This window comes from Terrapene carolina, unplaced genomic scaffold (genome assembly GCF_002925995.2).
Source record: "Terrapene carolina triunguis isolate 2854851 unplaced genomic scaffold, T_m_triunguis-2.0 Scaffold95, whole genome shotgun sequence".
Lineage (NCBI taxonomy): Eukaryota > Metazoa > Chordata > Testudines > Emydidae > Terrapene > Terrapene triunguis.
In genome coordinates this window covers 15,301,357-15,317,408 of record NW_020664446.1, presented here as the reverse complement: position 1 = coordinate 15,317,408, position 16,052 = coordinate 15,301,357, and the positions used below count along the sequence as shown (strand labels likewise).

The 16,052-nt window shown below is 36.8% G+C and overlaps 1 protein-coding gene across 1 annotated transcript in view; it reads left to right on the top strand.

The window, feature by feature from the left end:
• The window catches only part of RAB11FIP2 (RAB11 family interacting protein 2), a 43,516-nt gene that overhangs the window by 5,767 nt on the left and 21,697 nt on the right, over positions 1-16,052 (top strand). The window contains exons 2-3 of the mRNA XM_024206236.3: positions 9,416-9,858; positions 11,146-11,614. Coding sequence (XP_024062004.1) covers positions 9,416-9,858; positions 11,146-11,614 — 912 coding nt within the window. The remainder of the gene's footprint in view (positions 1-9,415; positions 9,859-11,145; positions 11,615-16,052) is intronic.

Below are 16,052 nucleotides of genomic sequence, written 5' to 3'. Positions count from 1 at the left end.
TGTGTGTGTGTGTGTGTGTGTGTGTGTGTGTGTGTGTGTGTGTGTGTATTAAAGCATGTGTACATATTTGTACATACATCTACTTACCTATTGGTCACGTCTGCCCAGAGGCTTCTGACCTCCTGACAAGCATAACATGGTAAAATAAAAGACGATATAAATTCCCGAACCAGCATGAAAACAATAATCTCCAATAACTGACTCTCTTAAATAATTTGCTACAACATTTTTATAGTAGTTGTTTAAATTTCTGTGTTTAACTCTTATTGTCATGTGCTGTAAATTCATAGTGCTATACAAGAATGGTTTTCCATTAACTTTTACTTCTGGTGCCACTCATCTCATTTGCATCCTCTTCATTCTTGTTGTCTTCTAACCATTTATTATCATTTACTTTATTACTTTTCCTAGTGAAGTGATCTATTACACATCCAGCTATGCTTTGAGATGCAACACACATCTGAAGTGTTTCAACTTGAGCTTTTCTTCGTTACGCTTTTTCTTACATGTTGAAATTTGTTGCAGAGGATTTTTTTAATCTCCATTTTGTGACCTAACCTCAAAAAATTCTTTGTAGGTACTGTTGACAAAAGTGAAAAATATGTGGTTTTTCTCTTGGCTATTTATTTAATACACAAAAAGGACCCTATCCTAGGCTCCCGAGACCTTTGCCATCAATTAAAATAGTAATGTAAGATAGTCGCCAGCATGTTCTGCTCATCACAACCTCCTTTCCCCCCGAAAATAACCAAAGCTTAAATCAATCCAATCAATACATCCCCTCATCACAAACATGTGTCCTTTATTGTGCCCATGTGCTGGTGTATCCTCAAAAGCCTGTTTAAAAGATTTTGCTGCATGCCCTGAATGCCTTATTGACAGATTCAGGCTATTTTAAACCAATGATTCTCCCAAAGATATGGCTAGTTGTGGTTACTGTCTTGCTGACATTGTCCTCTCTTTTTCACTGAGGGGGCTGCACCTTGAGCACCTCTGACTGTAGCTGTGGAAGTATGCCATGGGAGGGAGGAATCTCTTGAATTAGGTATCTTTCAAAACAACATCTTACATTCCATCCAGAAACGGACTACCAGTGCAGATCACAGTGCACTGGTGTCACCAGCTTAATATACTATGATAGCAAGGAACCCAGAGCTTTTTGAGGATTGGTGCTTTTTCTATATTTTTATAAAATGACTCAATGACAAGTAATAAGTCAAGGATTCTGTGCTAGCCTCGGTGTTCAAGTTGATTTTAGTTGTAACACGTAGTTTATCAATATTTAGGTTACAAAGCATAGTTGGTGGTAGCAAGGTCCGCCTCTGAAAGAAATAGTCATAATATTCTGGTCAGATAAAGATGAAAAGCTGCTTTCCCAGATTGCTGTGTGATCATTTCACAGTAACTGAAGATCCAATAATACCCCCTGAATGAAAACTTCAGTAACAAATGGGAGCATGCACTCTGAATGAGGAAAGCAGATGTAATTCCGGCCATATCTATAGGTTGTCTAACCTTTGATTCATCACTTGTCACACACTCATCTGGATTGAACTTCATTCAGCCTTCAATTTCAGTAACACATTAGAGGTTTGTCTATACACAAATTGAATCTGAAATAACTAACTTTATTTAAATTCATACCTTTAGTTACTTTGGTTCCAGAATAAGAGTGTCCGTGCATAGTCTTCGCTGAAATAAGTAATGGTGTGAGTTAAAACCAATTTAGTTATTTCAATTCCAGTTGGTGTATAGACAAGCCCATAGTAAGAGATCCTCGTACACCTACTTCCATTCATTTTGTGATGACATGATATTGCTGTTGTATACTTTTTTTAAACTCTGTATCACATCTTAAATTAGTTTCCAGAAAATAATGCTTGCTTTCCAGTCCTGGTTTACATCTTTCTCAATGATATCTTAGATCTTATTTTAATAAATAATGAATCAATTCCCCCCATCATTTCCCTTCCTATCCAGTACAATCTATACTCTGTTTCCTTCCTTAATTTTACCATTTATCAACTTTTGATTTGATGCAATCGATATTGTTGGTACAGTGTCTGATCATCTTACCAGGAAAACAGCCTTATACATTTTTTCTAGTTAAATTTAGTGCTAGTGAAAAATGTTGAATTTACACCTGTGGACACTGAAGTCCTCTTTCTACCCACAGATCAGATAGTTCTGGATTATCACACTAGTCAGGTTGTGTGAAGAAATGTTCAGTGTACCTAAACCCTAATCTTGAAGGGACTAATCTAAATGGAAAAATTAGTTATTCCCAATGCTGATTCAGTCCTTGGAATACTTTAAATCCTTGATGATCATTTTCCCCATGAGCACCGAAGATTTCAAATTTGATTTTCTTGCAAGGAAATGTGGTTTTCCCAATTTTCAGGCTATGGTCTCGTTCTCTCAAGTAAATTAAAATGAAATACTGTTGCAGCTGTAATTATCTAAGACATTGTTTCTATTCTGCTTGTTCTCTCTTGGAGTATTATCATAGGGAGTGTTATTTTTACTCCCTTGATTTTAGCATGTCTGACTCATTGGGTGTTATGTTTTAGTTTCGCCTTCACTTTAATATAATTTAAAATGTTCCTTCCAGCACCTGTCTAAGATGAAGTTAGAATTGAGACAGTAAACATTTATTTCAGATATAAGCAAAAATTCTAATACCTGATGGATAATGCCCATGTAGCTTTATCCTCATGCACAAGATTTGGAAACACTGTGATTTGTAAAGTTTCAGAGTAGCAGCCGTATTGTCTGTATCCGCAAAAAAAACAGGTGCCACAAGTACTCCTGTTCTTTTTGTGATTTGTAAATGGTTCCCTTATAAGCAAGGGACTGATGGACTGGAAACACTTGGGCTAGTCACTCGTATCTGCATTAAGTCCAAAAATGGGTTTTGCTCTGGGACGGGTGGGTATGTGTGTGTGCATGGGTTTGCTTTCATTGTGTTCACTGAAGAAAACCCACTTTTTACCTCTCCAGTATTACAAGACAGTGAGGATTACCACCAGGAGCAATTTATCTTGAAAGGCAGGTGGCCTAGTGGTTAAAAGATTTGTTAAACATTCATGTGCTCTGTCATTTGTTCTGGATTTTGATGGTGTTTATAAGTAATTTTAGAGGCAACTACTGGTGTAGGGCACTATCCTTTTTCCTCTTTGGTAAGTGGTCTAGCTGAGCCCTTTTTTCTTTTTAATCACTAGGCCACTGTGTGGAATCAAAGCACTGAAACCATGGGAATAGTGGTCATGGTCTCGGGGTGCTCAGTATTTTTGAAAATCAACCAACTAATTTAGAAATCTAAATCCTGATTTAGGTAACTGACTTCATATTCCTATTTTTAAAATCTTTGCCTAAATTTTAAATTAACTGAAAACAGTTGATACTTCATTGGCAGAGAGGGAAAAGAGGAAGAACTTTGGAAAGTTGAAGTACTTGTGGCACACTAGAGACTAACAAATTTATTTGAGCATAAGCTTTCGTGGGCTACAGCCCACTTCATCGGCTGCATAGAATGGAACATATAGCAAGGAGATATATATATACACATACAGAGAACATGGGTGCCACAAGTACTCCTGTTCTTTTTGCAGATACAGACTAACACGGCTGCTACTCTGAAACCTTTGGAAAGTTGTGGACTCAATGGGGAAATCACTCCATTGCTTCTCACATTTGGCAGTGGCAAGAAACAGAGGTGGAGGCCAGCTTTCATTCTGAGCCACAGGTTGAATATGCTCGTCAGCAGGGTCTCAAATTGCAGTGGGGGAGGTCTAGGTTGGATATTAGGAAACACTATTTCACTAGGAGGGTGGTGAAGCACTGGAATGGGTTACCTAGGGAGGTGGTGGAATCTCCATCCTTAGATGTTTTTAAGGTCAGGCTTGACAAAACCCTGGCTGGGATGATTTAGTTGGTGTTAGCCCTGTTTTGAGGAGGGGGTTGGGCGAGATGATCTCCTAAGGTCTCTTCCAACCCTAATCTTCTATGTTTCTATGGCCCAATCCATCTCCCACTGAAGTGAATAGAAACTCTCCTTTGTCTTCACAGGGAGTTGTATGAGACTATATGTGAGTAACAGACTTTATGGTTTGTAACAGAATATACATAGATTTTTGCCCCACTCATATTATTATTCGGATAATGAGCAGAATGTTTTAAGCGATTCTCCTTTAACAGTTGGTGGAAAAGAGAGAGAGAGAGAGAGAGGACAGAGGAATCACAGTGACAGTAAAACGACCTACTGCCATGACTGGAAGAGAGACTAAGTATTGGTCACAAAAGATTTACTGGAAGCAGGGTGTAAAGTGTGTGAGGTGGGCAGTATCAAATATAAAAAAAAGTAAGTTGGAGAAACCAACAGAATCAGAAGAAAATGAGGAGAGAGAAAATAACAGCTTGAGAAATCCAGGAAAACAGAAGTGGGCTTGTGGCTCTTGCTACATTGAGTGAACATTTTGAATTGCTGTCTCACTTGACTTTTTGTATATGTGAAAATTTGGCCTTAATTATTATGTACTAGTATATACACTATAATAGAAACAGAGTATATTTTCCTCCTCACCTTTCCAGTCTACTACTGCCAAGGTAAAGGAGTCTGTGCTCCTGGTATTGTGGTGTTTATTTATGTAGCGTGAAGAGGGTTATTAAGAAGATTGCCAGAATAGTGGACGTTGGTTCCTTATTATAGGATTCTTTAGTGGTTAGTAAATAACCATGCTTGTTCAGACTGGATTGTTGGTTATCTTGGGCTGCTAGGTAATAAGATTTTTCCTAGTTTGTCTTGAACCTTTCTGTCTCCTAGTCTTTGTGTTTTGAGAAGGCTGCTGGAGTGTAGAAGAGCAATACAAATAATAAATACCACCTACAAAATCAAGATAACCAAAAACTTGTTGTGGAGGAGCGAAAGTTCATGATCAGGATTCTCAGAAATGTATGAGAAAAGGAAACAAAAATTGTTTTGATGGGAGGCATAGTTGGAAAGGGAAGAAGAGTAAGGAAATAAAATAAGAGAATATAAGCATAGGCATCATCTTCAGAATCTTTGAAAGTGAGGGCAAGAATTTTGAATCTGAAGCAGAAGGCAATAGGACTTCCCTTGAAGTTGAGCCTTGGTATGAGGTCTGTTTAAATAAGAATAGATGCAATACTTGGTTATTAAATAAAAGTCCCTGTTCATGCATGTTACTGGCTATTTTCCTAGTTTATGCAGGCTTTCTAAGGAAAAAGCTCATGGCATCCTGTCAGCTGCAACATTTATTGTGGTTAAAAGTACTGTAAGCAAAACCAAAATAGCAAGTTTTATAACCTTTTATAATACACTACAATATAAAAATTGGCAATAGTATAATGGAATTTAATAATTCAGGCCCAATATGCTGCTATCTGAAAACACAACTTTATTTTCCAAATCCTTTTCCTATTATGTACATTGTTTCTCTATTTGCTGCACACAACCTTGTATTTTAAAAACAAATTCTAATAAGAAATATTCACTGTTTCAGAATTGATTGTTCACGAGGAACTGTTCACAAGATTTATTATTAAGTTTTATTCTTATCAGTATTAGAAAAAATTATATTTGACTCTGAATAAAAAATCAGAAATGAGTCTACTTCTCTCATTCTCTTATGAGCTGAAGCATATGGAAATTTCATTATAACTAAAATGTAAGCTACAGTCTCCAAAGTTACCAAAATAACCTTGTATTCGCCATAAAAATCAAATGTGTGTTTTTATACCAAGAACAAGAAAGGTCTGATCCTATAGTTATCATGCTAGCAAAACTCCACTGAAGTCGATGAGAACTTTGCATGAGTAAATAGTTCAGGATCAGGCTCAATTGGCCTAGTCCTGCACCAGTGGATCAATGGGAACCTTGCTGTTGACTTCAGTGGGTGCAGGATCAAGCACCACATGTCCTTTTGTTATTTTCCAAGGGACTTTTTTGTTTGTTTGTTTTCATTTTTGCAACTGAACTATTTTTTTGGTGTGACGTTCTTTAAAGTCTTTGAATGCAAGTTGCGTATACTCCGAAGGCAACATACAAGTTGTAAACGTTCTATAATGAAACTCCTTCAGGCTTTTATGAATGTCAAAATAGTTTGCTGTATGTGTGCCAATAACAGGTGATACCGATAGTGACACACATTAGTTAACTTGTGATAATGATTTCAGTAGTTGGCTTACATTAAACAGTAAAAGACTATCCACACACAGATACACTAACATTTCTGTTTTTAAACCTTAAATGTGTGTTTTGATATTGTTACAAAACAAGTTAATAAACATCAGATGTCAGTTTAAAATTATAGTAATGTTCTGATCCCTAAATGAAAACATATGCAAATTCAGGAATATCCTTGCAAGAATACTGTCAAAGATACAATATTCCTGTCTGAGATTTATTGGGGGGATAAATGCTTAATCACTGCTGAGGTTGGACTTCTTAAAATTGGAAAAACTGACTTAAAGTTTGTATAATTTTTTGTTTCCTGGCCTTTCTTGCCATAATTTACTTCTCCCCTTTTAAGAGTGCTCCGACAACAACCAGACCCACAATCCCACATGAAATTTTGGCCTGTCCAGTAAATGGTGTAGAAGAGGGAGCTTTCACTGCTTCAGCTTTTGCTTGTCTGAGAAACTGGATCTGCTTTTATTAATAATGTACAATTTAAGTCCAGTGATAGAACATAAGGGTTGTGTATGTGCATGGATTTTTTTTGTTTTTGTGTTTAAATACAGACAGTAGAACATACGGAGTCTGAGCAAGCTTTCTTTTGAAGGTGACCTTTCAAAGGGCATCGGGGAGTTGGTTTTTTTTCACTTCTTTTGCTACTTTATGATGTACAAAGGACAGATATATGTGTGTGTATGTATTTTCTGTTTACATTAGAATTTAGGTTTTGTCTACCTTGTTTTTCCATTCAATTGTCAGATGAACTAGTTAGGTTTGTGGCATTACTGATACTAAAGAGGGTGAAGTCGGGTTAACTGAAAAAAGAAATATTTTTCTTCACTGTTAACACTTGTTTGCTTTTTGTTTAACGTTTATGCAAATTAAATGCCTAACAATTAAAAGGAAGAATATCTTTATTAGAGATGTAATTCCCCTACCCCTTTATTGAAGGGATGAAAAAATTCTCAATCCTCTTATCTGGGCCTTTAAATGTATACTTAGTAAAAATAGGGAAGACGACTTTATACTAGTAAGGTATAAAACTTTTGGACCTTCTTTATACATCACGAAGAAGCAAAAAAAAAAAAAACCTTCTCCCTTTCATTTTTTCCTTGGCAGGACCTTTTGAAGGACATTCTCAACTCAAAATTCATATTTCTGGATCTGAAACCTTTTTATTTACTTAAGCCATCACTTGTTTAAAGAAAACAAACAAAAAACCTGAAAGAGGATTGAACTATTTTTCTCTTCCTTTTCAGTCTATTTACTTAGAGTATTTGATAGTACTATGTGCATAATCAGTTTCTTATCTGTGTTGATAGCAAGTGTCACTTCCTACCCTCCTGTTTTAACTTCGTTACATCATGCTAATCTACTGCTGTGGGAATACGTATGCATGTGTTTTTTCTAGACAGTTCATGAGCTGTGGAGCTGCTGACATGTCACAGTTTAGCCGGATGTTGCTGCTGACTAACTCAGGGCTTGTCTACACTGGCACTTTACAGCGCTGCAACTTTCTCACTCAGCGGTGTGCAAAAAACACACCCCTGAGTGCTGCAAGTTTCAGCGCTGTAACGTGCCAGTATAGACAGTGCACCAGTGCTGGGAGCCACGCCCCTCGTGGAGGTGGGTTTTTTAGAATGCTGGGAGAGCTTTTTCCAGTGCTGTGCCGCCACTACACAAGCCACGTTAAAGTGGTGCCGTGGCAGCGCTTTAACATTGCCAGTGTAGACAAGCCCTCTTTTTTTTTTTAATTTATATATATTTATTTATATATATAAATTGTATTGGTCTTGCAGGAACCAAGGTGTAACATCACCTACCAGAGCCAAGTAAATGAACAGCTGAGTGGATGTCTGGGTGTCCGCTTCCTTGGACCCTTTCAGTGAGCTATGGAGACAGCCTATTTCCCTCATTCAATCCTCACTCTCTTCTCTGGTGCTAGAGAATGAAAATTTCCCACACTCCCTTGATACCTTTCACATGGCTGTATGAGCAGCGGGAGCTGGAGGAAACCTCAAACCCTCTTAGGGCAAGGAGAAATGGAAGAAGAGATGTAGGAATGTTTTCAGCCTGTGCCTATCCCCGCTCTTTCAGGATTGGGGACTCTGTGTGTGTCTTGGAGGCCCCCCAAAATCCTGCTCAGAACATGGGAAGTAATGGTGGAGGAAACGTGGGAGGAGATAATGACCATCACTGAGTCCTGTGCGCAGGTGGAGTAGGTATAGAAAGTAGAGGGAGTCTTCGCTCCACAGATGTCTCCTTGGGATTAGGGACCAAACGGAGTAGGAATAGAGCATGCTTGGGGTCCGGTGGGCCCTTAATCCCTTTGACCAGGGAGCATCACTGGGCTGGTTTTAGGGGAAAGGGGAAATGATGGGGATCTCACTCTTCTGCTCCTCCATATAGGAGTGGGGAGTCAATATGGTTCCAAAGCCAAACAGGAAGGGGTAGAGTATGCTGATGTTAGTGCTACGGTGACCAGCAAAGAGGAGGAGCAAGCCCTTCATTGTGGGGGCATACCTAAGTGGGGCCTGATTACTCTGCTATTTGTGCTCTTGCAACTACCGTTAAAGGCATTTGGAGATGAACTTGCATAACTGATGGGATGTTTGGCCCTGAATTACCCAAAGGTCCCAAAAACAGTCTGTGAGCACTTCTCTGCTAGTGCCACTCACGTAAACCTCAGCAGGGGAGGAAAAAAATATTTACTGGCATATAAACTTAAGCAAAACCAAAACCAAAATGAATTTTGGGTGAAACGCTTGGCTAACAATACACATTTATGTAGTACGTTATTTACAAATAAAGGCTATTTTTGAAACGTTGACAATGTCCTTTTAAATGGCAAAATAAAAAATATTTGGCTGTTTAATGCTAGATGCCAAATTCAGCCTTGTTAAGCAGATGACTTCAGTGGGGTTTCGTACACTTGCACCAAGCCTGACTTTTCACTAGTCTCACATTCCAAGTGCCAAAGTAATTTTTTTAGAGCTTCCTTTTCAAAAATTTATATTGGAAAAATATAAATTTGATCAATTTATTACACAGAAAATCTTAACCAAGCATTCCATGAATAAAAATCTTCATAGCACTGGTGTTCAGTTTACAATATCAAGATTATTTTAACTTGTAAATAGCATGCAGCTTTATGACTAGTCTTCATAATGAAACATATCTCAACTTGCTTTCTCTCTCTCTCTCCCTTTCTCTTTTAAGATGGTTTAGCCTAGAGTCCAAACAAGGGAAAAGAACTAAAGACAGAGGAGAAATAAAGGTCAATATTCAGTTTATGAGGAATAATATGACAGCAAGCATGTTTGATTTGTCAATGAAGGACAAAACAAAATCCCCCTTTGCTAAACTGAAAGACAAAATGAAGGGTCGAAAGAATGATGGGACGCTTTCGGATACATCCTCTGCAATCATCTTGAGTACTCACATACCTGATGCGAACATGGACATGTCCAGTAATGAAATACAAATAAAATCAAAACCAAAAAAACCTTTCCTTTTGGGACCTCAGCGATTATCTTCAGCTCATTCAATGTCTGATTTAACTGGATCACATGTGTCTTCAGAAAAAATTAAATCCAGCACAATTGGCCATACACACCTTTTCAGAAGTCAGTTAGAATCTTTTACTTCTGTTGATGAAAGTGGTAAGTAAAACATGTTTTTCTTCATCTTAGCCATTATGATTGTAGTCTCATTGCTATCAGTGTGAAAACATTTAAGAATCTGTTGCGTTTAGTGCATGCTGTAAATTCCAGACAAAGAAGTTTAGAATTTTTTCTCTGTATAGTAGCTTAATTCATAGAAGTCTTGCCTTTTTGTTTAGATCAGTAGGTAATGCCTATTTCCTGTTTAAATGTTGTTGGCAAGAAACAGGGAATAACCAGTTTCTGTGACATTTTTTCCTAAGTTTAAAGCATACAGTAATAACATTACATTTTATGTAGCAATCCAATACAAAAAAGGGTTTAACTGGTCAGAAATGTTTAAGAAAAAAATAAATCTGATCATGTTTTTTATTGTCCAGAAACTGTCACCAAAGCAGGGCCGGCTCCAGGCACCAGCTTAACAAGCAGGTGCTTGGGGCGGCCAAGGGAGAGGGGCGGCACCTGCGGCAATTCGGGGGCAGCAAGTCCCTCACTCCCTCTAGGAGCGAAGGACCTGCCGCTGAACTGCCACCGCCAATCGAGGCTTTTTTTTTTTTGTTTTGAGCTTGGAGCGGCAGAAATGCTGGAGCCGGCCCTACACCAAAGTAACTCTAATGTAGATGAAGAATTAAAAATGCTTTTAGTTGTGCAAAATTTCTTTTAGAAAATGACAAAAATGTATTGTTCTACAACTTCAAACTAGTCACAACCACCTTGTGTGTACAACCTAATTTTCATATCAGCGGTTCTCAAACTTTAACAACCCGAGGATCCCCATTTTGATTTAAAAATTTTCTCAGACCCCCAAGCCGGCTTCTAATTTTCCTCGAGGGTGCTCAACCCCTGCTCAGCCCCAGATCCCGCCCCTGTCCCACCTCTTCCCTGCCTTTGCCCCTCCTTTTCCCTCCCTCGAGTGCCCCCCGTCCCCACTCCTCCTCCCTCCCAGTGCCTCTTGCATGCTGCTGATTAGCGGGGCCAGTGGCCTCGGACATGATTCGCGGACCCCCCGGAGTACCCTCGCGGACTGCAGCGTAAAAACCACCGAGATAGAAAATAAGTGCTTATTGAAGAGCATATGGATTCCTTAAAAATTCCTTAATCACATACTGGGGACCATAACCGCTTTGCTTTTTAAAAAAAAAAAAAAACTCAGTAAAAATTGTCTCTTGAAATTAGAACCAATTGCAAAACTTCTAAACCTGAATTTAATAACATGAGCTCTCCTCTGGTCATAAAGTGTGAGGTAATGTCTCACTGCTTATATACTAACAACAAAATTGTTTGCAGGAAGTCTAAAATCGCCACATAGGAGGACATTAAGTGCTGATACTTCTAAAATGAACCAGCTTGACAACACAGCTGATGAAAGTGAATCAGCATCTGAAGCACAAAATGACCCCTTTACAAATGTGAGTGCTTCATTGCCCCAAAAGTTTGCAACGCTGCCAAGACAGAAAAATCCATTTGAAGAAAGCCCTGCATCATGGGACCAAAACATAAGTCTCTTTTCCAAGCCTGTTGAAATAAAAAAAGAAATTAAAAAAGAGAAAAAGGAGAAAGTTAGCCTTTTTGAAAGAGTGACTGGAAAAAAAGATAACAAGAAATTGGATAAACTTAGCAATGGGGGATCTGACAGTTCCACTGACTTGAAATCACCTAGTGCATTTGGTGAAAGTCATAATCAAAACTCTCCTTATGATTCACGTAATCCGTTTGTTGTAAACTTCAAGCCCACAAGCATCTTGCCGACATCTAGGTAGGTTTTACTTTATTTGGACCTGATATCTTGAGCATGTTATATAAATGAAAATGTGTTGTGTTCAAGTATATAATCTTTGTGCTTTATTATATACGTTTATACCACTGTTCATCCATTTGTAAGTAAAAAGGATGAATTTCTTATATAGTTTGATCATTTTCTTTCCAGTGGTATACTTCTAAGGATCTTTTTGAAGTTACATTGTATATTGCTAACATGAGGTGTGAGTGCTGTTTGGTTTTGAGTTTCTGAAGACATTATTCATGCTTCAGCATGGGTTTGTCTTTAAAGTCTTGGCTTTAGATGGAGCTTGTTTACTACTGAATCTAAATAGTGATCACTTTTTAGAAGTCGCTAATTATTACAACACCTCTGTATCTAAGATAAGACAGTTAGCAAAGGAAATACATATAAGTATTGTAATATTTCAGATACAGAGTGCAAGTATTGATAAATGTTAATCTTGTAATGGCAATTGCAACCTGGATCTAGAATAACTCCTGCTTCCCCTATTTTATGGTCACATTACACATCACAGTGCCCATTTAATAGGGATTCTTAGCCACTCATTCTGCATCTTTTTAAAATGGGAGTCATTTTGAGAAAAATAGTCTTGATTGTATGTGTACATAAACTTTTAGTAAGACACTGCAAAGCCTCTTGGGTTTCTGCATTTATAATACAGATTTCATTCAATTATTTCCACAGAGCCAAAAGTATAAAAGTTAGTCATCTTTACTATATGATAAATATTATAAGAAAATATCCATCATGTAATAGATTTAAATGAAAAATTTTACTTTTTACACATTCCAATATTATAGTCATATCAAAATCTTTGTTCTTCCTGTGTTGACATATATTTTGTGCAAATAGTATTTTCCTTTGAATTAGAAACTTTTACTTATGGAACTTATATATGTAATAACTTCACAATTTAACTTTACTTTTACAAATTTTAACTGGAAAGTAAGTAAAATAGAATGTTTAGTGTACATGTGGTGTTAGTGATATGGCAGGAAATGTCTAAATGTATACATTTATGGATACAGCATAAGTTAGGCTGAAAAAGTCAGCTTTTATATATGCATGTTCAATATTCGGATAAAATGTACATACTGAGAATTTAGATTTTTGAGCTGCTTTTTGCTTAATTTCTATTTTCCTCATTCTCCATCTTTTAACCTCTTTATGGAAGGGACCTTGTTTCCTTACTCCTCAGAAAAGTACCTAGCATAGTTTTGATACTACATAATAACAGTTTATAGTCTGAAGTCTTCCTCCAGTTCTTCCCATCTTAGTACACTCAGAAATCTCTGGGTACATTTCCCAACTAGAGGTTTAAAAGGCAAGGTAATGTAAATGATAGACAAATGCACTTGTCTTGCTTAAATTACAAAGAAACCATATACCTGGCCTCATGCAGCATGTATCTGAAGATTATCTGATAGAACCTCAAGGCTGAAATGTAAATTCTTTGTCATTTATAGAGTCTAAATGGAGATCATATGAAAAATGTAAAACTATTGTGAATGTAGGTTGGTAGGACAGGGTCTATCTTTCAGGCATCAGGATGGCTGACCATTAAGCTTTTAATGTTGAAGGAAGTGTATCGCTTTTTGAATCTGGGACTTAAGGTTTGAGGTGGTGGCTTTGGTTTTGGTATTGATCATAGCTGACTGGAGATTGGGATGATGCAGGTTTTTTGTCTGGATCAAGTGAATCTGAAAAAGACTGGCAATTTTTTTTTAATTTTTGTCTGATTATTATCAAAGATACCTGGAGCACACATACTCAAAGGTAATTAGGTGGCTAACTTCCACACACACACATATGAACTCTTGGTGGGCCTACCATGTCTCTTGAAGTTAATGTGAGTCTTTCTATTGACTTCAGTGAGCTTTATATCAGACCCCAAGTTAATCCTAATTAATTTAGTTTGGCATTTTTGATTAAACAATAATAATTTGAGGAATGGCATTTCCTGGTAGTATAGTTAATTGTTGGCTAGATGAGTTCCTGGAAGGAGGCTTTTGTTCATCAACTAGCCAATCCATTAATTGCCCACCTTATTGATCATCCTTGCTATTATAAAACAATACATTATAAAAATAAAAAGTAATTGTGTTTGCTACTTCAGAAGTGGGGAGAGATGTTAGTAGTTTGCTTACAGCACCTATGTGTTCCCAACAGTTAAATGGATGCAGTAACCCTTGGGAAAGCAGGATTTCATTTTCATTGTTCTGGTAAGCTTAATAAGGGTTAACCTTCTGTTAGAGAATTACAATAAAATCAGCAAGAGTAAGAGATGTTGGAAATATGGAGATATAGGAACTCGTAATTTCTGATAATCTCAGCTCAGGCAAGAGCTCCTTCTGTACCCTTGAGCAAGTCATTTAATCTTTCTGCTTCAGTTTCCTTATTTGTAAAATAGGGATGATGCTTCTGTACCCCTTAAAAATTTTGTGAGGATGATATTAGAATTGATTAAGGGCTTTGAAGATGTAAAGAATTATGTAAATGGTAAGGGTTATTTTCTTCCTCTTTTATTGTCTGATGTAAATGTGCATTAGAGACTTTTGTGCTAACTTCTTGATGTTTGAAATCTGTTATGGCCTTACAGTAAAAGAAAACGCACTTTTTGTAAATGTTTATAAATCCATTAGTTCCAAGGCATTTACACCATGCAGCCAATGAAAAGTCACTAAGCATACAATATATGCTAGTATTCTTTGTCACCCTTTAGCAGTAATGGGATTTGTCTTCATAACTCCTAATCCACTGCTTTGAAACTTTTGCCCTATATATTATATTGCATTCATTATTGTAATTGCTCCCATTAATTGATAGAGCTCTCAGGAGGTTAATCTGTGGACACCAGCCATGTTGTCTTTATACTAAACACACCTAAATAAATAGATATTTGTTTTTAAAAATAAAAATCCTTCATAAAATGACCAAACCTTTGTGCATCATTTCTCTAAAATTGTTTGTTTAAAAAAAATACACTACAGTGGGATAATAAACTGATGTGAAAATTTCTCAATTTACACCACTTGACAGGTGCTAAAAGAAAAGCATCTTTAATTCTAATGTGTTGTTAGGACCTCTTTAGAGAGATTGTACAAGTTATTAACAAGGTCCTCTGAGACAGGAGACGGGTAATTAACAAGACCTACAGAAAGAGTTTAGGTAATTAATGAGCTTCTGGGTACTGGACACAGGGTAACAAATAGTCCAATAGTTAAAGCTGACAGGTTGTTACTAGTATGATCAAATGGCAGATTTAGGAAAGTGAATTGATAGATGTCTGTGAGCTTTCTAAGAATCGTTTAAAAATAACTCTTTAGGTTATATTTCCATGACACAGTAGTCATTATAATGGTAATTCTACACTTAAACAGTTCAGGAGCTAGTTGAGATTGAAATTTCTTTACAGACTATCAAATGGATGTAGCACCCCAAAAGGAAAATGACATACTAAGGAGGCATGAGAGGAATTATTACTAAGTGGCATGTATCTATAATCATTGTCTATTTTAGAGAAAAGTCAGTTGAACAACTGAATAAACCTTCTGTGAACTAGATGTTCCAGAAGCTGAGCAGACTTAGATTGAGTTAAATACATATATAGTAAAATAAGAAGAGCTTTCTCTCCTCACATATGAGTTCTGATCAAACCACTCAGAAAAAATAAGAGAAAATTTGGTTACTTTCTTGATTTCTGGTTTCTTATAAAATTCTTCTATAGTGTATTTCAAGGAAAGAGGAAGGGAAATATAGAAGTGGAGAAGGAGGGAGTATTCAGATCTCAATAGGATTCTTTGTACATGCATTTAGATATACCAATCTGTTGGCCATCCACACAGTTTTGGAAGAAAAATACTATCAATTTGGTCAAAGACTGTTGATGTGGAAAGGTCACAATAGCATATGGAGGGGTGGAAATTTACCCACTATTTGTGTTGATTCCAAAAGAAAATGTATAGTGCTTAAAATATAGGTGTTATTCCCATACTAACTTGGTCACCTCTTTTGTGCATTACATTAATACTGTAATATTAACATCTTTACATTAATTGCATTCAAAGAAATACTTACAAAATTCTTATAAAAATTAAAATCTATTTTAATATATATCGTAAGAACAAATACAAATAAAACCTGCATTCCTTCTATCCTGTCATCTATAGTGACAATTTATTGTGTTTTTAAATATTCTTTTGCTACTTCAAACACACCTAAAAGGTGCATTTAAAAAAAAAAGTTTTTATTTAATAATCTCCATCTGTTTTGTTTATCTTTCTTGTTTTGAGAACCATTCCCAGATTTGCAAAAAGAACAGGAGTACTTGTGGCACCTTAGAGACTAACAAATTTATTAGAGCATAAGCTTTCGTGGGCTACAACCCACTTCTTCGGATGCACTCTATATG